This window comes from Ammospiza nelsoni, chromosome 30 (assembly GCF_027579445.1).
Source record: "Ammospiza nelsoni isolate bAmmNel1 chromosome 30, bAmmNel1.pri, whole genome shotgun sequence".
NCBI lineage: Eukaryota > Metazoa > Chordata > Aves > Passeriformes > Passerellidae > Ammospiza > Ammospiza nelsoni.
The window spans coordinates 874861-902804 of NC_080662.1; the positions used below are offsets into that span (position 1 = coordinate 874861).

Sequence of the window (27944 nt, forward strand, 5' to 3'; positions counted from 1 at the left end):
GGAAAAAAAATCCCATTCATTGAGGCCGATTTGCACCGTGCAAACAAATGGAAACAAATCCCATTGAGGCCGATTTGCACCATGCAAATAAATGGAAACAAATCCCATTGAGAACGATTTGCACCATGCAAATAAATGGAAATAAATCCCATTGAGAATGATTTGCACCGAGAGGGCAGTGGCTCCGGGGGGGTTCTGCTCAGGTGAGACCTCACCTGCAGGGCTGGGAATGTTCACCTGGAGATGGGAAATTCCAGGGAGAGCTTCCAGCACATTCCAGGCCTTGCAGGGGCTCCAGGAAAGCTGGAGAGGGATTTGGGACAAGGGATGGATGGGCAGGACACTGGGAATGTGTAAAGAGAGATTTAAGTGGGATTTTGGGATGGAGTTCCCAGAGCAGCTCTGGCTGCTCCATCCCTGGATGTCCCCGAGGCCAGGTTGGAGCACCTGGCACAGTGGGAATTGTCCCTGCCCATGGCAGGGGTGGCACTGGGTGGGATTTGAGGTCCCTCCCGACCCAAAGAGCTCCAGGATTCCACAATGAAGCCTCCAGGATGGAGCAGGGCTTGGCTCGGGCTCAACGCCACCGAAACAGCAAATGTGAAAACTCCTTTATTAGCACAGAAACCGGAACGAGACAGAAATTGGAAAACTCCTCTTGGGCTGCAGCGAGGCCATGGGAGGGAGGAGAAAAGGTTAACTGGGACTGCGGGGTTTGGGCCAAATTGGGGCTGGAAGGGAACAAAAGCTCCGGAGGGAGGACGGGAGGGCGGAAATGCAGAAAATGCAGAAAATGCAGAAATGCGGGAAATTCCGCGGGGCCGGCACACAAAGGAGGCTGCCGGGCACCTTGGCTTGATCCGTTTTAATGTGTACCAGACGTGGAACGCTTAGAAAAGGCTCAGCACGGCAAATCCCGGGCATGCAGCGTGACTGACGGGGTTACAAAACATCCGCGTGTCGCGAAGGACGGGGCGCCTCAAAGCCCTGCTTTGGCTGTCCTGGAAGGTTTCTCTCTGTTTATAGGTATTTATATATAATATATATATATATCTTCACTTAGCTTACACCGATGCAAAAAGGAAAAAAATAATAACAAAAAAAAAATCCTCATTTAGGACAGTGTTATTCAGTGCCTTGCAAAAATAAAATCACACGAGGGATATCGAACGCAGCGCCACGGGTGTTACAGCTCGTCCCCAGCCCAGCATCCACAGAGAAGCAAGAATTAACAATTTCACCCGTTGCTTCCACAGGGCAAAGGAATTACTCACAAAAGTGATTTTTTTTTTAGCATTTCCCTTTCCCAGGCCCATTTTTTCCCGATGCTGTTTGCTGTACCGGCGTGGTTCAGCTGCTTTCAGTCTCTTGCTACGTGCCTGACCCCCTGAGAATCCTTTGTGCTGCATTTTAACGTCCTTTGGGTCCAGGTGCTGAAGCACGAACACAGCTTGTCACCTGGAGCACCCAAACTGGCTTTTTCTGGGGCTGTAACACCATTTTGGGGGTGTTTGGGGCATTCAGCAGCACTTTCTGCCTCTAAACATCGACCGGTGCCCCAGCCCCGCTGTGACAGGGAGTACAAAATGACTTTATTTTGGTGTCTTGCTGCAGGGGGTTTGTGCAGCATGCAGGGTGTGCAGTGGCAGCTCCTTATGTACATGGGGAAGGGGCTTTTTTTTGTGGTGGAAGGGTTCAAATTGCAACCTGGCAGCTTGAGAACCCCAGGGGTACCCCAGGGAACGGGGGTGACGGGGGGGTGAGACAAATCCCTGCCTGTTAACGAAGAGGATTTTTGGGAAAGCTCCTGCAGGGACGCCAAGGAGAGCTCCCCTCTGCCTGGTCCCTCTCGGGGCGACCCCGAGGAGGAGGATGAGGAGGCGAAGGCCGCGGTTCTGCGCTCCAGCACCATCCCGGAGCCATTTTTGGGGCAGAAAACGACATTTTCATCCCACCGCCTAAACCCCGAGGCGCCGCGATCGCGCCGGGGGGCTCCTCACCAAAACCAAGCGGGACCGGGGCGGGCGCAGGGACCCCACGGGGGACACCTGGACTGCACGGGCCGCCCTAGTGCAGGACGACGAGGACGAGGAGCAGCAGGGTGGCCAGCGGGGAGTCGGCCAGGCGCCGCCACGCGCCCGAGGCCAGCCGGTACTCCTGGTACTGCTGGATGCACATCTCGCGGATCACCTTGGTCACCACGCGCGTCTCCAGCTCCGCCTCCGTCTGGTTGAGGGCGTCCGAGGCGTTGCCCTTCCTGGCGGCGGGGCCGATGTTGTGCTCGGTGACGGTGATGTTGAAGCAGTCGGCCACGAAGACGTCCTGCGGCACGGGGCCGCGCTGGTCGCGGTAGTCGCGGTAGTAGACCTGGTTGGGGTAGCGCGCGGCGTTCTCGTTCCACCAGCGGTACTCGTCGGGGCTGTCGAAGCGGTAGTGCATGCCCGACATCACCCTGCCCATGGCGTAGCCCCCCAGGCCCCCCACCACGGCGCCCGCCGCCGCCGCGCCCGCCACGTGCTTGAAGTTGGTCTTGGGCTTGGGCGCCTTCCAGGGCTTCTGGTGGTAAGTCCCTCCGCTGGACGGGTTGTAGCCTTGGCCCCAGCCCGGGTAGCCGGGGTTGTGGGGGTAGCCCGGGTTGTGGGGGTAGCCGGGGTTGTGGGGGTAGCCCGGGTTGTGGGGGTAGCCCGGGTTTTGGGGGTAGCTGGGCTGGCGGGGGTAGCTGGGCTGGCGGCTGCCCCCGCCCCAGCCGGGTTTGCCTTTGCCCTTCTTGGCGGAGGCGACGTCGGCGCAGAGCCCCAGGAGCAGCAGCAGCAGCAGGCAGGAGGTGCCGAGGAGCCGGGCCATGGCTGTGGGGACAAGGACAGAGTCAGGGCAGGGCCACGCTCCCAGCCCTGCCTCGCCCGTGGGGCACAACAAACACAAACGCGGCTGGTCCCCCCAAATCCAGCTGCAGAATGAACAGCATTGGACAAAAGGTATTCATCATCCCCCCAAACCCTTCATTTATATGTAAATGTAAAATTTTTTATATATTTTTATACATATATGTGTATGCTTTTATATATGTATATATATATATATATGTGTGTGTGTGTGTGTGTATATATATGTATATACACACTTACATGTATATATATTCTTTTTATATACGTATATATATAAATACATATATTTTATGTATGTATTTTAATATATGTATATATATTCTTTTTATATATGTATATATATGTATTTTATATATGTATATATAAAAATTTATTCATTATTATATGTATATATTTTTATTTATTATTGTATTATTATTGTATTTATATTTTTATTATTGTGTTATATATGCTTATTTCTATCTATTTTTATATATTTACATATATGCATATATAGGTATATATGTATACATTTTTATATATGTGTATATGTATTTTAAATATATTTGTATATATGTATTTGTATTTTAGTGTATGTATATAAATATATATATATATACACGTATTTATCTATTTTATATATGTGGAAATATATGTATTTTTATATTTTTTATATCTATATATATATTTTTGTATGTATGTATGAATGAATGTATGAATGTATTTATATATATATATATATATATTTATATTTATATATATTTTTATATATATATATATATGTATGTATGTGTATATATATATATATTTAATATATTCCCCAACAGGACCCCTGCTGACAGTGGCAGCTTTAAGTGATGAAACAAAAGCTTTTACAAGCAAATGCTTCACGTGGTTTTGAGGTAAAACCCCGCTCATCAATCCCGCCCTACCCAGCCTGGAGGCAGAAATGAGATCCCCGCCGTGCCACCATCGATGCCAAGGGGCACTCGGTGCTGCAGGGAAGGCAACGCCCAGCCTGGCCCCGGGGGGTTCTTTTCCCAATTTCTGCGTGTTTTACCCAAATTGCCGTTCATTAATGGGTATTTTTGGGATTCAGAGTTTCCCAGCATCCAGTGACTCACTGAATGCTGCTGGCATTCCGGGCATCTCCCACACTGCCCGGGGGATAAATCCCATTTCCCCCATTTCCAGGGGGGATAAATCCCATTTCCACCCCTGAATGCATAATCCAGCCAGGACAAGGGACAGTCCCCACCGGGGCTGCAAATCCTTTGGAAAACACCTCAAAGACCCAAAAAACCCAAAAAGCCCAAGCTGCCAAAACCCTTGAATGCCTCCTGGCAATGCCAAGGGCTCTGAGTCACTGCTGCCGTGGGTTTAAGGTTAAAAAAGGGATTTTCCATCCTGCCCCCCAAAATCTCCCCTCGCTGCTGGGGAGGGTGAGAGGAGCATCCTCAGTGTGGGTGGGTGTTTCAGCATCACTGGATCCAGCAAGAAATAATTCACTTTGGGTCCTAAATTTATTTTTTTGCAGCATTTACAGAGTTACCCCAGGATTAATCATAACACAGGCAGGAGATGCTGAACTTTCCTACAGCCACAAAGGGCAAACCCTGTTCAAGCCAGAAATTCTCCTGTTGCCACCTGGACAAGGATTTGTGGGCCACAAAAAGCGAATTAATCTCTCTGGGTTCGTTAGTGATGCTTTTTCTGCCAAAAATCTGGGTTTATGCCCAGAAATGTTTGAACGAAAGGCCCTTCAAGCTCACTGGTTTGGGTGGGATCGTTGGCAAGGCCCGAAATAAAACCTCAGCAGGATGCAAAGCCCAGTCCTGGTGATGGGCAGGAATTCCAGGTTTGGGATTTGGAATTCCAGGTTTGGGATGGGCAGGAATTCCAGGTTTGGGATTTGCTTTTCCCTGGTGATGGGCAGCAACTCCAGGTTTGGGATTTGCAATTCCAGGTTTGGGATTTGCTCTTCCCTGGGAATTCCAGGTTTGGGATTTGGAATTTCAGGTTTGGGATTTGGAATTTCATGCTTGGGATTTGGATTTGCTCATCCCTGGTGATGGGCAGCAGTTCCAGGTCTGGGATTTGCAATTCCTGCTTTGGGATTTGCTTTTCCCTGGGGCAGGAATTCCAGGTCTGGGATCTGGAATTCCAGGTTTGGGATTTGCAGTTCCAGGTCTGGGATTTGTCAGTCCGTGGGATTTGCTCGTCCCTGGTGATGGGCAGCAATTCCAGGTTTGGGATTTGCACTTCCAGCTTTGGGACTTGGAATTTCAGGTTTGGAATTTGGATTTGCTTTTCCCTGGTGATGGGCAGCAGTTCCATGTCTGGGATTTGCAATTCCAGGTTTGGGATTTGTCAGTCCCAGGTTTGGGATTTGCAGTTCCAGGTCTGGGATTTGCTCATCCCTGGCAATAGGGAGGAATTCCAGGTCTGGGATTTGCTCATCCCTGGTGATGGGCAGCAATTCCAGGTTTGGGATTTGCAATTCGAGGTTTGGGATTTGTCAGTCCCTGGTGATGGGCAGCAATTCCAGGTTTGGGATTTGCAATTCCAGGTTTGGGATTTGCAATTCCAGGTCTGGGATTTGCTCATCCCTGGTGATGGGCAGCAATTCCAGGTTTGGGATTTGCAATTCGAGGTTTGGAATTTGTCAGTCCCTGGTGATGGGCAGCAATTCCAGGTTTGGGATTTGCAATTCCAGGTCTGGGATCTGCAGTTCCAGGTCTGGGATCTGCTCATCCCTGGTGATGGGCAGCAGTTCCAGGTCTGGGATTTGCAGTTCCAGGTCTGGGATCTGCAGTTCCAGGTCCGGGATCTGCTCCTCCATGGAAAATCCCGGCCCCAAGGAGCGGGCTGGGGCTCGCTGCCTCCCTCACCCTGCAGCACCCACCCGCTGGGGGCAGGGATGAGATCAGGGGGGTTAAAAATAGCCAAAAGGCAGGGAAAACAACGGGCTCCTTGGGTGCTCGGCAAAATGGGCAGCGGAGGAGGAAAATCCACAGAATTGGGCATTTTTCAAATATATTTTTGGAGGCGTCGCTCCCAGCTGGGAGCTCCGAGGGGTTAAAAACCAGGCCCCGGCTGAATTAAAAATTTAAAACCCTGGTTGGAGAGGGGTTCTGGCAAAGCTCTGCCATGGTTTTATTGAGGAAATCGCGGGGTTTGAGGCTGATTCAGGGATCCTGCTCCTCTAATTGCCTTGAGAACGCTGATAAACAGGATACGGCGCTAATTAGCGAGCCAGGAGCTTCGCCCCAAATAAATGAGTTCCCTGGCCAAATCCCTGAAGGAGCTGCTTGCTGAGAATCCGGGATTTTCTCCCTTTAAAATCCCAGATTTCTCTCGGCGAAGAGAAACCCGGAGCTGGGATCTCTCTGCTCGGGAATTCTATTTATGGCCTGACCATGACATTAATATTAAATTACACAACGAGTGATTTCACTGGGTTTTTTTTTTTTTTTTTTTTTTTAATTTTTAACCTTTCTGGCCCAGATTCGCCTTCTCGGCGGACGCTGGAAATGACAAATTAATTCAGGTGGTTTGTGGCGGAGCCGATTTTTATCCGTGCCGGAGGAACCCAGCGGAAAATGGAGGCTGCAAGCAGCAATTACGTGCTCGGCGTTGGCAAGGAGGAGGATTCGCTTCGGAGGGGAAAAACCAACACCCAGGTGCCAAAACACGCCTGGAAATAACCTTGGGAAGGTCTCCGGGGAGGCGGAGGAGGGAGGTGGGGATGTGGAGATGGGAGGATGCTCGGGGATGGGGGAGTCCGGACCCTCCTGGGCTCAAAATCCCGGCCTGGGGCTCTGGAAATTTCAATTAAATCGGAATTTCTCTGAAAACATCACCCCTGGGTTTAGAGATCTCCCCTTCACCCCTTTGTCTTTCCCGAGAAAAGGGGGAGCAGCTGGCGGGTGGGAGAAAAGCCAAAACCCTCGGAGGAGAAATTCCCGATGTTGAGTAACCGCTGAGTAAACAAGAGGCGGGCAGGAGCGGGGCGCTGGCTTGTAAGGAACCGCTGGAAATGTCAATTTTTCATCGGGAAAAGAGGCAGCCCCGCGCTCCCGGCGTTCAGACCCCCCTCGCCTCGGGGTTTATCCCTCCCGCATCCCCTCCATCCCCGTTCCCCCGGCACTCACCGGCTGGAAACGGCGCTGCCCGCTCGCCCCGAGGTGATTCAGCCGCGGAGCTTCGCGCAGGAATAAATAGCGAGAGGGAGGAGCTGCTCCGGGCAGCCCGGCCCCGCTGAGCCCTCACCCATCATCATCATCATCGTCATCCTTCATCCTTCATCCGGCATCCGTCCCCGGGGAAAAGCCCGGGCCGCGCCCCGAAACCGCCCCAAAGCATCCCCGGGGTGCGGGGAGCAAAGGAGAGCCTGGAAAATCGAGGGGGGGTCGTGGTTTGATTGGAGAATTATCAGGGTTTGAGGGTGGTGGAAAAATCCTGGCAAACTGCAGAACGCGGACGGTTTTATTGGAGAATTATCAGGGTTTGAGGCTGGTGATAAAACCCTGGAAAACCTCAGAACCTGGATGGTTTTATGGAAGAAATATCAGGGTTTCAGGCTGGTGATAAAATCTTGAAATACCGCAGCAGTTGGATTTTATACTGAGGAAATATCAGGGCTTGGGCTGATTTAAGAATCTGGGAAAACTGCAGAACACGGATGGTTTTATTGAAGAAATATCACTGTTTAAGGCTGGTTATAAAATCTTGGAAAACTGCAGCCCATGGATGGTTTTATGGAGGAATTATCAGGGTTTGAGGCTGATGATAAAACCCTGGAAAACCTCAGAACCTGGATGGTTTTATTGAAGAATTATCAGGGTTTGAGGCTGATGATAAAATCTTGGAATATTGCAGCATTTGGATTTTACACTGAAGAAATATCAGGGCTTGGGGCTGATTTTAAAATCTTGGAAAACCTTAGCACCTGGATGGTTTTGTGGAAGAATTATCAGGGTTTGAGGCTGGTGATAAAACCCTGGAAAACCTCAGAACCTGGATGGTTTTATTGAAGAAATATCAGGGTTTGAGACTGATTTAAAAATCTGGGAAAACTGCAGCCCATGGATGGTTTTACGGAGGAATTATCAGGGTTTGAGGCTGGTGATAAAATCTTGGAATATTGCAGCATTTGGATTTTATATGGAAGAAACATCAGGGCTTGGGTCTGATTTAAAAATCCTTTGAAAATCACAGCGCCTGGAGAATTTGATTGAAGAATTTTCAGGTTTTAAGGCAGATTTGAAAATCCTGGAACATCGCAGCATTTGGATTCTATACTGAAGGGATATCAAGGCTTGGAAAATCCTGGGAAATTGCAGCATCTTGGTGGTTTATTGAAGAAATACCGAAGAGAATGAAGAGGTTTGGGGCCGTTTTGGAAATCTTGGAGAATCACAACACTTGGATTTTTTTTTTAATGGAAGAAACTCCAGGGTTTGGGTTGGAAATCTCCTGGTTGGGAACCTGGGAGAGGCCAGGATGCTTTTAGCAGCTGCTTTTAGCAGCTCCAAATCCATTATCCCGTGGAGCAGAGCTGCTCCCAGGGCTGGGGGAGAGGAAATCAAACCAGGGAGAAAAGATGGATTTGCCTTTCAAAGCTGTGTCCCTGCAGAGGAGCAGAACTCACTCCTGCAATCTCAGTTTGTGTCGAGGAATCCTGAAATTCAGGAGGAAATGCCACAGAAAACAACTAAAAATCCCATGGGATGGCAAAAATGGGGTTTTTTTGGAGGGTAAGGATGCAAGAGTGGAATATACAGAGACAAGAATGGGAGAGTCTCCCAGTTTTTAGAGTTTTCCCAATTTTTAGGGTTTTCCCAATTTTTAGGGTTTCCCAGGGCCAGCACCCTGGGACAATGGGAGGTGTCCCTGCCACGGGTGAGTTTTAAGGTCCCTTCCAACCCAAATCCCAGGATTTTATGATTTTAACACCCCCCCAAACCCTCCTGAGGCTGCCCAGAACAGCTGGGCCAGGAATGACCATCCTGGGCCACATCTGGATGGAAAAGGGATTTTCCTGCGATCCACCTGGGTTATGCTGAAATAAATTAAAGTGGTTTCTCCCTGTAACACAAACGTTAATCCAGCCAGGAGAGAATGAAATCGGCAGGACTGAGGGCTGTGGGCCCGGGGAAGCCCTGCCCTGCAGGAGGAGTTTATTCTGTGTGTGGAATGGCTCCTGCCTGCCTGCTTTGGGTCAAAATATTCCTCCAAATTCCACGCCAGGAAAAGGAGCAAACCAGGAATGGGTTGGCTGGGCTGAATTAATCCTGCATTAATCCAAAATCCAGGGTTTTACTGTAATAATAACTTGTTCCAGGAGAACAACAACAACAACAACAAGGGAAAACTATTAATCTTGAAAAGAACATTTACTGAAAACAGCGCTGTGGCCAACACTGAAAAATAAATCTTTTTTTATTTCAAGCAGCAGAAATGCTGTTTGCAGAAACAGAGCCACTGCACATCAATCAGCAGCACGGATCGTTAATGAATTTTTAATTCCTTGTGGAAGCCGTCAGGGCTGAGGCCTCCCCACCAGTGCGTCCAGGGCGAATCTTTAATGGATTTTTGGCATCCCAGGGTAAAATTCCTCTCAGCCCCGAGGCAGGAGCTGCAGCTCCTCGGGATCCTGGTGGAAATGATGCCCCAGGCCCTGTTCCTGGGGTGGCTTTTGCTCAGGAAATGCTGACTGTGGTTCTGGGGAGGGAGGGAAGTTCATCTCCTTCACGGCCTCTCGGTGATTGATTTTGTGTTGGTTTTTATGGCTTGGGTTCATTGAAGGTGATTTATTCAGCCAGCCCTGGCTTTGCAAAGGCCGGGTGGATATTTAACCCACCGGGGTTAAAATCTTCATCCACTGGGCTTAAAAATGGTCATTTATTTGGGTTTAAAATGTTCATCCATTGGGGTTTAAAATGTTCACCTATTTGGGTTAAAATGTTTGTTTATTTGGGTTAAAAATGTTTATCTATTGGGGTTAAAAATGTTCATTTATTGGGGTTAAAATCTTCATCCATTGGGGTTTAAAATGTTCATTTATTTGGGTTAAAATGTCCGTCCATTGGGGTTAAAATGTTCATTTATTTGGGTTAAAATGTCCATCCATTGGGGTTAAAATGTTTATTTATTTGGGTTAAAATGTTCATCCATTGGGGTTTAAAATGTTCACTTATTTGGGTTAAAATGTCCATCCATAGGGTTAAAAATGTCCATCCATTGGGGTTTAAAATGTTCACTTATTTGGGTTAAAATGTCCGTCCATTTGGGTTAAAAATGGTCATTTATTTGGGTTAAAATGTTCATCCATTGGGTTTATAAATGTTCATCCATTGGGGTTAAAAATCTTCATCCATTGGGGTTACAAATGTTCATTTATTGGGGTTTACGTCTTCATCCATTGGGGTTAAAAATGTCCATCCATTAGGATTCAAATATTCATTTATTTGGGTTAAAATGTTCATCCTTTGAGGTTTAAAATGTTAATTTATTTGGGTTAAAATGTTCATCCATTGGGGTTTAATATGTTCACTTATTTGGGTTAAAATGTCCGTCCATTGGGTTAAAAATGTTCATTTATTTGGGTTAAAATGTCCATCCAATGGGGTTATGAATGTCCATCCATGGGGTTAAAAATGTTCATAAATGGGATTAAAATAATCCATCAATGGGGTTAGAAATCTTTATCCGTGGGGCTTAAATGTCCCTCCATGGGGTTAAAAATGGGGTTATAATTATTTTAGGGTTAGAAATCTTTATTCATGGGGTTATAAATGTCCATCCATGGGTTATGGTTATTTTAGGGTTAGGAATCTTTATCCATTGGGGTTTAAATGTCCATCCATTGGGGTTATGATTATTTTAGGGTCAGAAATTTTTATCCATGGGGTTATAAATGTCCATCCATTGGGGTTATGATTATTTTAGGGTCAGAAATCTTTATCCATGGGGTTATAAATGTCCATCCATTGGGGTTATGATTATTTTAGGGTCAGAAATCTTTATCCATTGGGGTTATAAATGTCCATCCATGGGTTATGATTATTTTAGGGTCAGAAATTTTTATCCATGGGGTTATAAATGTCCATCCATTGGGGTTATGATTATTTTAGGGTTAGGAATCTTTATCCATGGGGTTATAAATGTCCATCCATTGGGGTTATGATTATTTTAGGGTCAGAAATCTTTATCCATGGGGTTATAAATGTCCATCCATTGGGGTTATGATTATTTTAGGGTTAGGAGTCTTTATCCACAGGGCTATAAATGTCCCTGGAGCTGCTCCAAGCTGCTTAGGGCTGTGCTGAGCCCTGGGTAAGCTCCTTACCCGGTGGTGCCACATCCAGGCCTGGCATCACCTGCGTGGGGCACAGCCCCAAAAAATTCATTTTGGTCCCTTCCAGCATCACCAGGGCGCTGGGAGGTAAAACAGCAGATTTAATTTTTAAAAAATATAGCATTAAAATTCTCGTTTGGGGAAAAAAAAATTGAATTTAGGGACAAAAATTGGTAATAAAAGTGCTTTGAAATAGGGGGAAATTGAGTTTTTGAGGCTTTAATCAAAAAAAAAAAAAAAAAGCTAAAATGCTCGTTTGGGGGAAAATTAATTTATGAATAAAAATTGGTAATAAATGTGCTTTGAAGTAGGAGGGAAATTGAATTTTTGAGGCTCTATCATATCTACTAAAAAAATTGAGTTTTTGAGGACTTTATTTAGAAAAATAATGTTCAAATGTTTGTTTGGGGAAAAAATGAATTTAGGAACAAAAACTGGTAATGAAAGTGCTCTGAAGTGGGGGAAAAATTAATTAATTTAGGGACAAAACCTGCTAATAAAAGTGCTCTGAAATGAAAGGAAAAAATGAATTTTGGAACAAAAATTGGCAAGAACATTGCTCTGAAGTGAGGGGGGAAAATGAATTTTGGAACAAAAACTGTTAATAAAATTGCTCTAAAATGAGGGGGGGGAAATGAATTTAGGAGGAAAAACTGGTAATAAAAGCGCTCTGAAATGGGAGGGAAAAAATGAATTTTGGAACAAAAATTGGAACCAAAAGTGCTCAGAAATGGGGGAAACAAAGGGGTTTTTGAGGCCCTTTCTGGATGAATGGCTGGGAGCTGGAGCAGCCCGTCCTTGTTTGCTGCTGCTCCAGCTCCGGCCCAGCACTGGAGATAAAAATAAAAATAAAATAAAAATAAAAATAACCCAGCGGCGCCTGGGAACAACAACCCCAACAATTCCCTGCTGTGCCTGGCAAGAGCTCCCAGGAGATAAAGGCTCCTTGTGCTGAGAAATCTCCTTTTTTCTGCCGGCACAAAACCCAGAGCAAAGTTCTGTTCCTCCCCACAGCTCGGGAGCGAACGCGTTGCCAGAAACGCCGGAATTCCCAGAAACCGCCCCCAGATTCCGTCACCCTTGGCAGGAAAATGGGAATTTTCCTCCTCGGAGCAGGAGTGACTCACGGGGAGAATTTTCCTTTTTCTCCTCCCGGTTTTTGGGTTTGTCATGGCCTGGAAGGGACCCGGGTGAGGTCAGAGCCCCGAAATATCCCGGGATGGGCCCGGGAGCTGCCGGCGAGTCACGGAAATTCAGATTTTAAACCCTGGGCAGGGAATTCTCCCTGCTTTCCTGGCTGGGAAGGAAAAAAAGCACAAAGAGGGCAGGAAAAGGGAAGGAAAAATCAGATTTCCCGCTTAGAAAATGGGTTTTGAAGTGAGCTGGGGAAAGCTAGACCACCCCCCCAAAAAATGCAGATTTTAATTTAAATTTTTAATTTTTTTTAAAGTCGAGATATAGACTGAAGGAGAAATAATTTTTAAAACTGAGTAATAATTTTAATGTATCTTTTAAAATGAGTTAGATAATAAGAGAAATAATTTTACAACTAAATAATAATTTAAAAAATAAGTTAATTAATTAATTAATTTTGAATAAATTAAATAATAGGAGAAATAATTTTACAACTAAATAATAATTTAAAAAAATAAGTTAGGTAATTAATTAATTTTAAATAAATTAAATAATAAGAGAAATAATTTTAAAACTAAAGAATAATTTTGAAAAATAAGTTGGTTAATTGATTAAAAAATAAGTTACGTAATAAATAATTCTAAAATTAAGTAATATTTTTTAAAATTGGGTCAATTAATTAATTTTAAAAATAAGTTAAATAACAAGAGAAATAATGTTAAAAATAAGCAATAAATTTTTAAAAATAATTGATTGTTAAAATAAGTTAAATAATAAGAAAATATTTTAAAGCTAAGTAATCATTTAAAAAAATAAGTTAATTAATTAATTTTTAAAATAAGTTACATAATAAGAGAAATAATGTTTAAAATAAGTAATTTTAAAAATAATTAATTAATTTAAAAAATAAGGTAAATAATAAGATAAAATATTTTTAAATAAGCTATAAATTGACTTTCATATTTTTTTAGACAATTTTTTTCCTCGTTACAGCGATTTTTGGCCCAGGTCTCCACCTTGTTTATTCACCTGAGGACTGAGCGAGTTTTTCCTGCCCTGACCTGGTTTCTCAAGGAGGATGAGATGATTAAACCCAGATGATCAATCCTCTTATGGTGAGGAAATTTCCCTGCACCTTACAGGCCCTTTATGAAATTTGTCTTCATTAAGACACCACGGAAGTTTTACACACCAAATATTCATTAATAATATAGAATAGCATAGAATAAATAGACTATCTTAATTATATTAATCCATCATTATTTAGGAACAAAAACTGGTAATAAATGTGCTTTGCCCTTTGGCTCTGGAAGTGGAGCCGCCCATGAGACTCTTTATAAAGTTTGTATTTATAAAGACACCAGGGATTAATATAAATATAATATTATATTATATTTATATTATTCCATCATTAAATGTCCCATCTGCCCTTTGGCCCTGGAAGTGGAGCTGCCCACGAGGCTCTTTATAAGGTTTGCCTTTATTAAGACACCAGGGAAGTTTTACACCCCAAATATTAATTAATCATGAAATTAATAATAATTTTATTATTTTTTAATAATATAAATCCATCATTCAACTTGCCCTTTTGGCCCTGGAAGTGGAGCTGCCCTCGAGGTTCCTTACAGAGACACCAGGGGAGTTTTATACACCAAATATTCCAGAATTAAATCTCAAATCCTCTGGCCCTGGAAAGAGCCCATGAGGGAGAGTCAGAACTCGGAGTTAAAGCCCGGGGGAGGCTCCGAGGATGCTCCTGGGGTTGCCATGGGCACGGGGCCGTTGCCATGGCTACCGAGGGATGCAGGAGCGGTGCTGGAGACAAACCCTGCTGGTCCCTCCCTCCCCAAATAAAATCCAGCTGGGAATGGGGATTTCATCCCTCCCCAAATAAATTCCAGCTGGGAATGGGGATCTCATCCCTCCCCAAATAAAATCCAGCTGGGAATGAGGATCTTGTTCCTTCCTATCCAAATGAAATCCTGCTGGGAATGGGGATTTCATCCCTCCCCAAATAAATTCCAGCTGGGAATGGGGATCTCATCCCTCCCCAAATAAAATCCAGCTGGGAATGGGGATTTCATCCCTCCCCAAATAAAATCCTGCTGGGAATGGGGATCTTGTTCCTTCCTCACTGAATAAAATCCTGCTGGGAATGGAGATCTCATCCCTCCCCATCCAAATAAAATCCTGCTGGGAATGGGGATCTTGTTCCTTCCTCACTGAATAAAATCCAGATGGAAATTGGGATGTTGTCCTTCCCCAGATAAAATCCAGCTGGGAATGAGGATCTTGTTCCTTCCTATCCAAATAAATTCCAGCTGGGAATGGGGATTTCATCCCTCCCCAAATAAAATCCGGCTGGGAATGAGGATCTTGTTCCTTCCTATCCAAATAAATTCCAGCTGGGAATGGGGATCTTGTTCCTTCCTATCCAAATAAATTCCAGCTGGGAATGGGGATTTCATCCCTCCCCATCCAAATAAAATCCAGCTGGGAATGGGGATCTTGTTCCTTCCTATCCAAATAAAATCCAGCTGGGAATTGGGATCTCGTCCTACATTGAATAAAATCCAGCTGGGAATTGGGATCTCATCCCTCATTGAATAAAATCCAGCTGGGAATTGGGATTTTGTCCCTCCCTCACTGAATAAAATCCAGCTGGGAACTGGGCTCTCATGCCTCCCTCACTCCTTGCTGCAGAAAGAGCTTTAAAAGGAACATTTTGGGGGTGGGGATGGAATTCTGAACGATCCCCCAGGGCAGCCGCTCTGTGTCTCGGCTTCCCGAGCTGTTTTTGGGGGATGATGAGAAAAGCGGATGGAAGAGGTCACGGGTGCTTTTTGTGGAGAAGAAAAGGAGGTTGGTGTTCAGTGAAAAACAGAGAGAAAAATGGGGGGAAATGGAATAAGAATGGGGGAATTGAGTGCTGCTACAATGGCAGGAATGAGCTGATGCTGGCTGGACTTTTCCTGCATTTCTCCTCCATTCCGGGAATAGAGAAGAACAATTTCTGCCCTGAAATAGGGAATTTATAAACAATTTCTGCCCTGAAATAGGAAATTTATGAACAATTTGTGGCCTGAAATAGGAGCCGGGCAGCAGCAGCTGGGCTGAGCAGAGCTGCCAGAGCTGCAGCCCTGTGAATTAATTAATTATTGATTATTAATGGATTATTGACTCTTCCCAGGGCAGCAGGGACAGCAGGAGTGAGGTGAGGGGCTGAATCCCAAGGGGGAAGGGGAATGGTTAAATCAACACCAGTTAATTAAGTGCTTAGAAAGTAAAGAACATAGATCCAGGTAAACTAGGATAGAGAAAAAAAAAAATTCAAAGAATACAGGTCCAGATAAACTGAGATAGAGGGAAAAACATCTGAGAGAAAACAGATCCAGATAAAGTGAGATAGAGAAAAAAAAAAAAAAAAAGAACACAGATACAGATAAAGTGAGATAGAGAGAAAAAATAAAAGAACACAGATACAGATAAAGTGAGATAGAGGGGGAAAAATTCAAAGAACACAGATCTAGATAAACTGAGAAAGAGGAAAAAACACCTCAGAGAACACAGATCCTTATAAGGTGAGATAGGAAAAAGAGCTTCGAAGAACACAGATCCAAACTGAGATAGAAAAAACCAAACCCCTCTGACAGAGGAGACAGAAAAACACTTTTTAAAATCCATTTAGCAGCTGCAAATAAGCTGATTTCAGTCTTTAATTTATCAATGCAAGTAATAAAGAGGAGACAAAGTGCCTCTGTGAGGGTGGGACTGAAGGTTAATCATAAATCTGGGGCTGCAGGTTAATCATAAATCTGGGACTGCTTGAGGTGAGGAATCATTATCCAGCTCATCCTTATTTTTATTTTTCCCCTAGTAAACAGAGTCCAGTTGGTTCAGGACAATTTTCTGGATTATTCCTGGGGGATTTACCATTAACTCAAAGATCCTCTGATTTTTAATCCATCCACATCCCAGGCAAGGAACAGGGATATTCATGGATTTAGAATAAACATTTATTTTGGTGTGAATCCCTCTGCCATTCATTATTTATCTGCAATTTAGAGTGGCCCAGCTATGAGAAACAACCTCAGGAAGAAGATGCAGCTGAATTAATCTCATTTCTTTGCAAACCCACTGGATTTGATGACTTCAAAGGTCTTTTCCAGCCTAAACAACCCCAGGTTTGTCTCTGTGTTTTATTTAATCAGTGAATGGACTCAGTAAATATTATTGCTCTTATGCTATTTAACGTTTCAAGTCCATAATCCCTTTTTGCTCTCTTGCACCACCAAGCGGGGATTACAGGATTTAAAATACAGCACTGCCGTGGAGTAATAAATAAATTAAAAATAATAAATTTTAAAAATTATTTATAATAAATTTATAAAACAAATTATAAAATAAATTATAAAATATAAATTATGAAATAAAAATTTAAAATAAAATAAATTTATAAAAATATATATTATAAAAATTTAAACTCAAATTATCAAAATTATTATGAAATTAATTTATTATAATTATTTATTTTAAATATTTTTTTAATTATGAGAACCTCTTCTTTTAATTATCTCAGAATTTTGTGACTTTCAAGATGCATCCAGCTGGGAGCTTTTTATTTCCTGGCTGAACCCCAGGTAAGAACATTTTCCACACACCCCTCCCCACCACAACCCCCTCTGACCCCCAAATCCTCCATTTTAACGCTGATTTTTGGTGCCATCAGGTGGCTTCCATGTGGGCTGAGGACATCCCTGTGGATGGGGGCTCCTGCAGAAATCCTTTTGGGGTTTTCATTCTAAATCCCTTTGGAAAAATCCTTAGCAATGCTGACCTCTGCAGGCTGAGGGACTGCTGAAAACCCCGGGCAGCAATAACCTAAATAATGCATGAACCAGGTGTTTTACTGCTGCTGGCTGTGGGTAGGAAAAGCCTATCATAAAATAAAAAAAAACTTATAAATAATGCATTAAAATGGGGCATTTCTCTCTCAGCTGGCAGACAGAGAGCGTTTATGGGGAGGGAAACCCGCGTTTGGTGGATCTGCAAACCCCTGGATGGATTCTGTGAATAATTTGCTGGTTGGACAAAGCCCTGCCAAACCAGGAGGTGAAGGAGCTGGATGAAAAACAGGAATTTCACACAAAAAAAAAAATCACAAATTGGGAGATAAAGAGCCGAGCTTCCTTGGACCTCAGGCCTGGTCCTGGACCCTCATGGCCGTGTCACTCCCTCAGCCTCAGGGTCCCCTTTGGTCCTTGAGCCCCCACATCCCTGTCACCCTCTTGGTCCTGGAGCCCCTGTGTCCCTGTCACGTCCTTGGTCCTGGAGCCACCTCAGGCCTGGTCCCGGACCCTCATGGCTGTGTCAGTCCCTCAACCGCAGGGTCCCCTTTGGCTCTGGAGCCCCCATGTCCCTGTCACCCTCTTGGCCCTGGAGCCCCCGTGTCCCTGTCACCCCCTTGGCCCTGAAGCCACCTCAGGTCTGGCCCCAGACCCTCATGGCCATGTCAGTCCCTCAACCCCAGTATCCCCTTTGGCCATGGAGCCACCTCAAGCCTGGCCCTGTCACCTCCATATCCCTGTCACGCCCTCAGCCCTGGAGCCATCTTAGGCCTGGTCCTTCAGCCCTCATGGCCGTGTCACTCCCTCGGCCCCAGGGTCCCCTTTGGCCATGGAGCCCCCATGGCTGTGTCACCCCCTTGGCCCTGGAGCCACCTCAGGCCTGGCCCTGAACCATCATGGCCGTGTTACCCCCTTGGCCCTGGAGCCACCTCAGGCCTGGCCCTGAACCATCATGGCCATGTTACCTCCTTGGCCACAATCCCAGCCCCAGAGCCCCGCTCAGTCCTGGAGCCCCTTCAGCCATAACCTCAGCCCTGATGTTCCCCTAAACTCCTTCAAGTCCAAAGCCATGGGGTCCCCTCAGCTCCAAGGCCCCTCAGCCATGGGCTCCTCTCATCCCAAATCCCTCACCCCAAAGCCCCTCAGAGCCATTCCCTGTGGATAATGGGGACGCAAAGGGCGTGAACAAAAGAGTCAGGGGCTGATTTTAGGGGAGGATTTTAATGTGCCCCACACCGCCCAAGGGTGCTGGGAGTGGGGGATTGCTGTGGGGTGTGAGAGGGGTGGGGGAGCCTCCCCTTCCAGTCGGGCTCTGGGACACCCAGAGACCCCAAATCTCCAGGTGCCCCACGCTCGGGAAGGACACCAGACCCCAAAGGACACCGAGAAAGAGACGCCAGAGGGATCCCAAGCCCTGAGAGGTGCAGAGGGATCCGGACCTTTGGCACAGGTTTGTGCTTTGGGTTTGTGCTGCTTTGGGGTTGGGTTTGGGTTTGTGGCAGCTCCTGGGGCGCTGCACCCGGCAGAGCCCCGTCCTAGAGCTTGAGCGCTGTGACACGGGGGATGTGGAAGGGACAGGTCTCCTCTGACCCCGTGGAGCTGCAGGAGAGATGGAGAAAGCCTGAGGGATGGTCAGGGAGGTGTCCACACCCCCATCCCTGTGCCCTCCCTGTCCCTTTGTCCCCCTTGTCCCTGTGTCCTCCCCATCCCTTTGTCCTCCTTGTCCTCATGTCCTCCCCTCGTTCCCATGTCCTCCTCCTTATCCCCATGGCCTCCCCGTCCTTGTGTCCTCCCTGTCCCCTTGTCCCCCCTTGTCCCCCTTGTCCCCCGTGTCCCCGTCCCCGCCCGCCCCTCACATGAGGCGGTTGCGGATGGGTCGGAAGTGTTTGGTGAGCCTGACGGCGAAGATGATGCTGGGGATGAGGAAGAAGGTGCAGCAGCCCAGGCTGAACCAGAAGGCGTTCTGCAAGGAGAACCGGCGGGGCTGAGCGGTGCCGGGAGGGCAGGGACAGCCCCGGCGCTCCCGCAGCTCCTCCCGGGGCCCCGAGCAGCGGAATCCTCACCCAGGGCTCGGCGATGCGGTCGCACAGGATCACCCGCCCGTTGTCCAGGGCCGTAGCCAGCGGCTGGCACGAAGCCACGTCCTCCCTCAGCTGCAACGAGACAAGCACCACACCTGGCTGCTGTGTGCAGTTTGTTTGGGGAGGGGGATCCATGGGGGCTCCTGGGCCCCGAAAATCCCTGTGAGGTGACGGGGGGGCTCTCACCATCTGCCTGACCCAGTTGAGGTACTGGGTGAAATAGCGCAGCTCCTTCCTGGTGAAGCAGCCGAGCTCCTGGGCAGGGACAGGCAGCGTGGAGGGAGAGCCCTGCACTTCCCAATTCCCATTAACCCCCAGGTTCCCAGTCCGGATTGAGCCCCACAGTTCCCAATTCCAATTCAGCCCCGCACTTCCCAGTCTGAATTTAACCCACAGTTCCCAATCTGGATTCGGTCCCACGCTTTCCCAATTCTGATTCAGCCTCGCACTTCCCAACTCCAACTCAGCCCCACAGTTCCCAGTCCGGATTCAACCCTACAGTTCCCAATTCCGATTCAATCCCACTATTCCCAATTCTGATTCAACCCCAGTCTGAATTTAACCTGCACTTCCCAATCTGGATTCAACCCCACACTTTCCCAGTCCAGATTCAGCCCCACACTTCCCAATTCTGATTCCACCCTGCGTTTCCCATCCCGGCTCCATCCCCGCATTCCCCAGCCCTGCTCCATCCCCATATTTCCCATCCCAGCTCCATCCCCATATTTCCCATCCCAGCTCCATCCCTGCATTTCCCACCCCGGCTCCATCCCCACATTCGCCATCCCAGCTCCATCCCCACATTTCCCACCCCGGCTCCATCCCCACATTCGCCATCCCAGCTCCATCCCCACATTTCCCACCCCGGCTCCATCCCCACATTTGCCATCCCAGCTCCATCCCCACATTTCCCATCCCGGCTCCATCCCCGCATTCCCCAGCCCTGCTCCATCCCCGCATTCCCCAGCCTCTCTCCGGGCCTATGCAGGCTGGGAAATGAGGCTGAAGGCTCCCGGTGCCCTCTTCTCCCTCTTTCCTCCCGGCTGCAGGGGATTCCAGCCCCGCTGATCCACCTAGCCCTGCCTCACCTGCCTCAGGATCTGCTGGGCCTGCAGGGGCAGCCGGGCTTCCACCGAGGCCGTGGTGGCCAGAGTCCTCCTCACCCGCTCCTGGGGAGGCACAGCGAGGGCAGAGCATCCTCAGGGCCCTTGGGTGCCCGGGGGGTGCAGGGAGAAACCCCGAATTGGGTCAGGGAAAGGGGGATGTGCCCTGAGCAGGCAAACCCCTTTATAGCGGGATTTCTGGTTTGTGACAGCAAATCTAATCCCTAAAGGAGACTGATTCTCCTGGCTGGCATTTTTCCTGGCTCTCCCATCACCCTGCAGCTGTATTTTTTTGGGTTTTGGCAGATGGGGCCCATGGAGCACCAGAGTTTTTGGGGCTGGAAGAGACGCGTGAGTACCTTGAGGTGCGGTGCCAAACGGGAGAGGAACTGGACGCTTTCCCCCAGCTTTGCCTGTGGGACAGGGAGGTGAGAAACGTTCAGAACCCTCGTTTTCCCCTTCAAGGGGGTACCAGCAGCACCACTGCCACCAGCCCGGCACGGACTCACCACCAAAGCCTCCTGCGACTGCACCGTGGAGTTCTGCATGTGCCACAGCACCCTCGCCTCCGCTGCGAGCCGCCCGGCCACGGTGCTGTTCCTCTGCGGGCACGGCGGGATCAGCCCGGCCCCGAGACCACCGGGGGCTCCCCTTTTACTGGCCCCGAGACCCCGAGGGCTCCCCCTTTCCCTGCCCCACCGCTCACCTGCATCTTCTGCAGCCCCTCCAGGTTCCTCGCCAAGCCGGGCAGGCTGGTCTGCACCACGGGGTTCTTCATCTGTGGGAAAACACAGTTGAGGGCTGCCCAAAATCCATCCCCACACCCCGCAGCGGGGTCCAGCTGATGGTGAGCACCCTCACCTCCTCCTGGAAGCGCCCGTAGTCCACCTCGTCCAGCCCGCTGCGGGCGAAGGTCTCCAGGTCCTGCCTGCCCTCGCTGCGGAGCAGCCGCACGTCGCCCAGGTCGGCCGTGAAGTCTCCCAGGCGTTTTTGGAAGTCAGCCGTGTACTGCAGGGCGGGACAAGGCGTTCTGCAGGGCTCCCAGTGTCCCCAGTAAAGCTCCTGCCTCACCCTGACCGTGACCAGCAGCTGTGGCTGGAGCTGGGCCTCACCTGGGGCGTTCTCAGGTGCTCATCCAGGTCGTAGGAGCTGTCGAGCTGCAGCACCTCCCAGAGCCCCGCGCCGCTCTTGCACTCCCTGCGAGGCAGAGGAAGCGTTGGAGGGAGCCCAAATCCACCCTGGTGGCACTGAGACCACCCCAAATCCTGTGGCACTCACCTGTACGCTGAGCTGAGGTTGGAGTCCCTCCTGAGGTTCAGCTGGCGGGTGAGGTTCATGGACGGAGGGAGATTGCCCGGGGTGTCAATGAACTGGGCCAAACAGGAGGAGAAACAGGGTCAGGGTAAGGCAGGGGCGCTCCCAGCAGGGATTCTGGGGGTGTTCTGCCCTCGCAGGGGTATCCTGGGGGAGCTCATGGCAGCCTGAAATAATTTTGGGTTTATTTGGATATTCCCCACCGAGGAGCCTGGCCTGGTGTGTTTGGAGGGACAGGCCCACGTGTGGCACTGCCATGAGGACAATCCTGACCCCAGTCGCACTGCCCCATCACCCCCATCTGCCCACCCCAAGGACCAGGGAACAGCAATTAGGAACTGAATTAACAGCACAAAGGTGATTCCCAGCTGATGATGCAAATCCAAGGAGCTAATCCTAAACTTTATCTCTGGTCTAGGACAGGGCTTTCCCAGGCGGGTTTAGGGGGAGGACACAGAGCCTTTGGAGGAGTTTTGGTGCACGGAAGGAGAGATTTACACGGTGATGTGTGGACGTGTGGCCACCCACCTTATAAATCTCCTGGTTGACCCAATTTCTGCAAACCAGCGTCTGGATGTTGCCCCCGACCAGGAAGGTGGCGAAAACCAGGAGGATGAGGAGCCAGGAGAACAGGAAAGCCAAGCCCACGCCGCTGAAAGAGGGAGAGGAGGCGGCGCTGGTGGCTTTGCAGCCCCGAGCGGGCAGGAAGGGACCTGCCCGTCCAGCTGCAGCCCCGCGGCTCCTTCCCGAGCCCGGGCACGCCAGGCTGGGCTGGGCAGGGTGTGACGGTGTGATGCCAGCTCCCAGGGAGGAACAGCTTCTCCCAAAGCTGCCGGCGCAGGCGGTGCCTTCAAAGCTTTTCCGCTGGGACCTCTCCCAGTCCCTCCCTTGGCTTTGCTTGGGGTTTTTTGCGGGGTGTGTGTGAGATGGAGCAGCCCCCCAGCACCCCGATGAACACAGTGAGATGGAGCAGCCCCCCAGCAGCCAGATAAACGCTTACACCAGGAGAAACTTGGCGCCAGCTTCCCCTCGGCACTCATAGTCGCTGGGGTCCTCCCGCTTGGAAAGGCCGTAGGCCCCCAGGGCCATGCCCGTCACGTTGCAGGTGAGGATGAGGAGGATGATGGAGCACAGCACCGTGCCCGCGATCCACCTGCAGGGGAGAGCAGCAGGGCACAGCCTGGAGACGCGGGGCGGAGGCGCCGGGGGCTCGGGGCCCTTCTCTGCCAGGAATGGTGTTCCTGTTGCCGATGCTGAGGCATGCAGAGGTTGTGGGGAGTGTATTTTGGAGCCCCCCTATTTTTTGGATATCTTGTTCGCCATTTAGGAGAACAAGACGTCCAAAATGAATGATGGAGCCTGAGCACAGGAAAAGCATGGCTTTGAAGAATGCGTGAGTTGAGATGCGGAAGAAGGCCAGTTTGGGGAGGTTTAGTCCGATTGTAACTATTATTAGTCCTAGCTGGCTTGAAGTAGAGAAGGCAATGACTTTTTTAGCATCGTTTTGGGTGAGGGCTCGTGCAGCTGCCCCCGGGCTCACCTGTAGTGCTCGAAGCGCTCTGCCTCCCGCAGGTACGGCCGGCTCCGCTGCTCCGCCTCCGCCAGCGCCTCGCTGGCCGGCCGCGTGTAGTCGGGCAGGGGGAAGCCGTCGGCGATGGACTGCACCTTCTCCGCCGTGCGGGCCAGGTCGGCACGCAGATCTGTGGGAACAAGGTCGGCTGGATGGTCCCTGCACCCCGCCCCGCGTCCCCAAAAGGCTTCACTGCGTGGGGATGTCCCCGCTCGCTGTGCCAGCCCCACTCACCCTGGATGACCTGCGCCATCCTCTCCACGGCCAGCTCCGGGATGGAGTTGAAAGTGCCATTGCCCTGCAGGGAAAGAGGGGGTGCTGGAGCTGCCTGTGGGTGCTGGACCCTCCACGCTTCACCCCGACCCCCAAACCTGGCGAATCATCTCTGCAAAGTCACTTCGGGGCAGACCAGCCAGCGCCTTCAACACCTTCTCCACCGACGGCACCTTAGGGTGGACAAAGGACCCCGTGAGTGCCAGGGCGGCAGGGTTGGGAGGCGACCAGGCCACCAGGAGCCCGTGCCCACCTTGCCGTAGTCGGCACCCAGCTGCAGGCCCTGTGCCCTGCCCAGGACGCTGGCGCACGAGGCGCAGCGCGGGTCGTCGAGGAGCGCGACCACGCGGCGCCTCCGCTCGAGCAGCGCCGGCTCCAGCTCGGCCCGCGCCGCCGCCAGCGCCCGCGCCGTCCTGTGCACCGTCTGCAAATGGTGCAGCGAGCTCTGGAGGTCTGAGAGAGAAAGCCCAGGGCTCGGTCACGCCGCTCCGCTCGGCCGCCACGCAGAGGCCGCGGTGGCGGGGCCGGGGACAGCGGAGCTCCGGCCGTACCTCGGGCCCTGTCCTGCAGGTCGGCGAGCGCCGCGTAGGTCATGGCCTGGAGCTGTGAATGGATGGAGAGCCCCACGCTCCTGCTGAGCCCTGCAAGGCACCGAGGCTCCATCAGCACCGAGACCATCCCCAGGGCGAGCTCGGCACCATCGGCACTGAGTCCATCCCTGGGGCGAGCTCGGGGTGCTGCCGGTGCCCTGCTTACCACCCAGGTCGGAGCTGATCTGCTTTCGGGGCACCTCGAACTTGTCCACCACCATCTGCACGCCCTGCCGGGAAAGAGGAGCCGCTGAGCCGCGGGCTGAGGGGAGGGAGCCCCACGTTGCCATTTGGAACTCATTTTTATGGCAGCCACATCATCTCTTGCCTGGTGAACCATTCCCTGAGGGAAACGCAGCCATCCCTGGGCAGAGCACTGTGCCAGGGGCGAGGCCATGTGGGGACACACCTGGGGGACATTGGCAAGGTGCCGAGGGCGAGGGTGCTCGGGGACACACCTGGGGGACGTTGGCAAGGTGCTGGGGGCAATGCCACTTGGGGACACCTGGAGGACTTTGGCAAGGCCACTCAAGGACTCACCTGGGGGAATTTGCCAAGGCCGCTGGGGGACTCACCTGGGGGACTCACCTGGGGAATGTTGGCAAGGCTGCTGGGGGTCTCACCTGGGGGAATTCGCCAAGGCCACTCGGGGACTCACCTGGGGGACGTTGGCAAGGTGCTGCCGCAGCGTGCGCAGGGTGGAGGGCACGGCCCCCAGCCCCGGCTCCATCTGTCCCTTCACCCTCTGGCTGGTGACGAAGGCGCAGGTGACGCTGACCCTGCGGGGAGCGAGCGGGCGGTGACGGCGCGGCCCCGCGGGACATGGCTCCCCCCGCCCAGCGAGGATTTTGGGGGTGATCCGGGGGGCTCACAGGATGACGAGGGAGGTGAGGGACAGGCAGGCCAGCAGGCAGCGGCGGTGGCAGCCCAGCGAGCGCCGGTGGGCGCGGAGGCGGCCCCCGCAGCGCCGGCGGCTCCGGCAGTAGCAGAAGCACATCCCGGCCACCGGCACGGCCACGGTGAAGAGCAGAGCCACGGCGGCACACACGACGTAGCCCAGCTCGTACTGCACCACCTGCGCCACGGGAGAGCCTCCTTGGGGCACCTCTGCACCGAGCTGGGGCGCTCCAGGTGCCCTGTGCCAGGCGGGAGCATCCCTGTGGCATCCCCTGCCCACGGCCCGGCTCACCTGCGACGTCCTCACCGAGCTGGGGTCGTTCAGGGCTGTCCTGAGCAGCTCTGCAAGAAATAAATCATGGCACAGGCAGAGGAGGCCGCACCCGGTGCGTCCCCAACCTTCCTGGGGCAGCAGCACCGGGGCAGGGGCAGAACCATCCTCTGAACCCCTGGAACTGCTCTGGGACAGAGGCTGAACCCCCGAGGACCCCTGGAACTGCTCTGGGACACAGGGATTGCATCCAGCAGAACGCCCAAGGCGCTGGCAGCAGTGGGATCGCTCTGCTTGAGGTGAGGAATCATTATCCAGCTCATCCTCAGTTTTTATTTTTTCCCCTAGTAAGCAGAGTGCCCGCCAGTTGGTTCAGGATAATTTTCTGGATTATTGCTGGGGGATTTACCATTAACTCCAAGATCCTCCCATTTTTAATCCATCCACATCCCAGGCAAGGAATGGGGGTATTCATGGATCTATAACAACCATTTATTTTGGTGTGAATCCCTCTGCCATGTGTGAATCCCTCTGCCAGGTGTGAATCCCTCTGCCATTCATTAATTATCTGTAATTTAGAGCGACCCAGCTACAAGAAACAACCTCAGGAAGGCGATCCAGCCCAACTAATCCCATTTCTTTGCAAACCCACTGGATCGAACGACCCCAAATTCCTCCCCCGCAGCTCGGGGCTCACCTGTGGGCAGCGGGTTCTGCTGGATGAGGTCCAGGCAGCGCCGGACGAGGGCATAGAGGGGATCCAGCGAGCTGGGCACGCGGTGCAGCGCCGGCACCCGGATCTCGGCGTGCCTGTCGGTGAATCTCAGCACTGGCACTGCCCCGGGCCCGGCAGGCTGGCACTGCTGGCTGCCCGCGCCCCGCAGCATCGCCCCGGCCAGCAGCAGCAGCAGCAGCGGCGCCGCCCGCATGGCTCCGGCCAGCGCAGAGCCGGGGGCTCGCTCCGCTGCGATCGCCGGCCGCGGCTGCTGCTGCCGCTGCCGCTGCTGCTCCGGCAAACCGGCCCGACGGCTCAGCAGGGCCCAGACGCTGCCGTGGCTTGTTCCCCCAGCACGGCTCCCCCGGGGCGGCCGCGCGGAGGCGTCTCCCAAACCATCCCGGGCGTGTTTGGCAAGCGCCGGCGCCCCTGAGTCACCGCCGCGGGGTCCCCGCTGCCGAGGCTGTCCCCAAAGCGCGGCGAGGCGTCCTGTCCTCAGATTTTTGGGTTTTGGGGGTGCTGAACCCGCCGTGCTTGGGATGGAGGGTGCTGGACCCCAGCGCAGCCGGCTTGGGAGGATGGATTTGGGATTTTGGGGATGGTTTGGGGAGTGGGAATGCCCTCGTGTGTGGATGGGGTAGCCAGGGGTCAGAAAAGCATCCTGAGTGCTGGGGTAGCAACAAGGAGCCGAAATTCAGGAGGAACACGTGCAGAGGGGCACCGAGCGACAGCCGGGTGTGAGATGAGCTCTCCGGCCCCGGCCAGCGCCGGTCCCACACCCGCGGCTCCTTCCCAGGCCCGGATCCTGCTCGCCGGCCCGGCCCGAGCGCTAATTACAGGCTGGGCTGGAGGCGCAGGAGCTCCAACCTGATCTGTGCGAGCGGGGGAGCGGCCCCGCCGTGCCCAGACGGCCCCGGGGCACCCCGAGAGCCGCGATCCCGCTCGGCCGGGCGGGTCGGACCGGCCCGAGCCCCGCGCCCTGCCCCGGCTGCCCGGCGGGGATGCTGAGGCGGTGCTTCCCCTCCCTGCGCTTTGCTCCTGGCTTTGTTCCAGGCTCACGCACACCACCCGCACGGGAATGGGATGTTGGGGACGGGAAAATGCTGTCCCGGCTCGGTTTGTCCCATCCCAGGCCAGGGAATCTTGGGATTTTCAGGATTTTCAGCACCTCGTTGGTGCTGGGCAGTGATGGGGGTGCCAGGGATGATTTCCCACCGTGGTTTCCCATTCCCACCGTGGTTTCCCATTCCCACCGTGGTTTCCCATTCCCGCCGTGATTTCCCATTCCCACCGTGATTTCCCATTCCCACCATTGTTTCCCAACCACGGCCTCCGTTTCCCGTTCCCACGGTGATTTCCTAACCCCAGCCTGGATTTCCCACTCCCACGAGGATTTCTCATCCCCATTCCCATTTGACATCCATGTCCATGAGGATTCCCAACCCACAATCATTTCCCACTCCCACAGGGTTTTCCCATCCCCGTAATTACTTCCCTTCCCCATTCCCATTTGACTTCCATGTCCGTGAGGATTTCCCATCCCCATTCCCACAATCTTTTCCCATGTCCACAATGTTTTCCCAATTCCCATTTGACTCCCATGTCCACGATGATGCTTTCCCATCCCACAATCGTTCCCCGCTCCCTGGTTCGGTACTGGGGCAGAGATGTTGGTGCTGGTGGGGTGATGCCAATGCTGGTACTGGACTGGTGACACTGGGTCAGTGTTCCCGGTTCTGTCCCGGTTCTGTCCCGGTTCAGTGTCCCCGGCTCAGTCCCGGTTCTGTCCCGGTTCTGTCCCGGTTCAGTCCCGGTTCTGTCCCAGTTCAGTCCCGGTTCTGTCCCGGTTCAGTCCCGGTTCTGTCCCGGTTCAGTGTCCCCGGCTCAGTCCCGGTTCTGTCCCAGTTCAGTCCCGGTTCTGTC

The 27944-nt window shown here is 51.3% G+C and overlaps 2 protein-coding genes and 1 long non-coding RNA gene across 3 annotated transcripts; 1 reads left to right on the top strand and 2 right to left on the bottom strand.

Annotated features, from left to right (window-relative positions):
* Window positions 1-599: 599 nt before the first annotated feature.
* PRNP (prion protein) lies at window positions 600-7171 on the bottom strand. Its single transcript, XM_059490899.1, has 2 exons — window positions 7019-7171; window positions 600-2846 (listed from the first exon to the last, which is right to left on the bottom strand). The coding sequence occupies exon 2, from the start codon at window positions 2842-2844 to the stop codon at window positions 2068-2070; it is 777 nt and encodes a 258-aa protein (XP_059346882.1). The 5' UTR covers window positions 2845-2846; window positions 7019-7171; the 3' UTR covers window positions 600-2067.
* A 7888-nt stretch (window positions 7172-15059) lies between these two features.
* LOC132085433 (uncharacterized) lies at window positions 15060-17002 on the top strand. Its single transcript, XR_009420215.1, has 3 exons — window positions 15060-15222; window positions 16426-16544; window positions 16940-17002. It is a non-coding gene; the product is annotated as an uncharacterized LOC132085433 (long non-coding RNA).
* Window positions 17003-18520: 1518 nt separating this feature from the next.
* PROM2 (prominin 2) lies at window positions 18521-26235 on the bottom strand. Its single transcript, XM_059490842.1, has 23 exons — window positions 26004-26235; window positions 25328-25377; window positions 25011-25213; window positions 24797-24917; window positions 24305-24368; window positions 24100-24189; window positions 23802-24001; window positions 23647-23721; window positions 23510-23573; window positions 23246-23405; window positions 22706-22858; window positions 22234-22357; window positions 21670-21761; window positions 21504-21588; window positions 21253-21399; window positions 21098-21169; window positions 20901-20993; window positions 20751-20804; window positions 20377-20457; window positions 19475-19543; window positions 19271-19360; window positions 19064-19170; window positions 18521-18806 (listed from the first exon to the last, which is right to left on the bottom strand). Exons 1-23 carry the CDS (start codon window positions 26233-26235, stop codon window positions 18743-18745), a joined length of 2490 nt encoding a protein of 829 aa, XP_059346825.1. The 3' UTR covers window positions 18521-18742.
* Between the last annotated feature and the right edge of the window lie 1709 nt (window positions 26236-27944).

Excerpts from the sequence above, each read along its gene's own strand:
- PRNP (XM_059490899.1), bottom strand. The coding sequence starts at position 2,844 with ATGGCCCGGCTCCTCGGCACCTCCTGCCTGCTGCTGCTGCTGCTCCTG.
- PROM2 (XM_059490842.1), bottom strand. The coding sequence starts at position 26,235 with ATGCGGGCGGCGCCGCTGCTGCTGCTGCTGCTGGCCGGGGCGATGCTG. Across the intron at positions 22,859-23,245 it reads GAGCGCTTCGAGCACTACAG|GTGGATCGCGGGCACGGTGC; the intron begins GTGAGCCCGGGG and ends TCTCCCCTGCAG. Across the intron at positions 19,361-19,474 it reads TCAACTGGGTCAGGCAGATG|CTGAGGGAGGACGTGGCTTC; the intron begins GTGAGAGCCCCC and ends GTCTCGTTGCAG.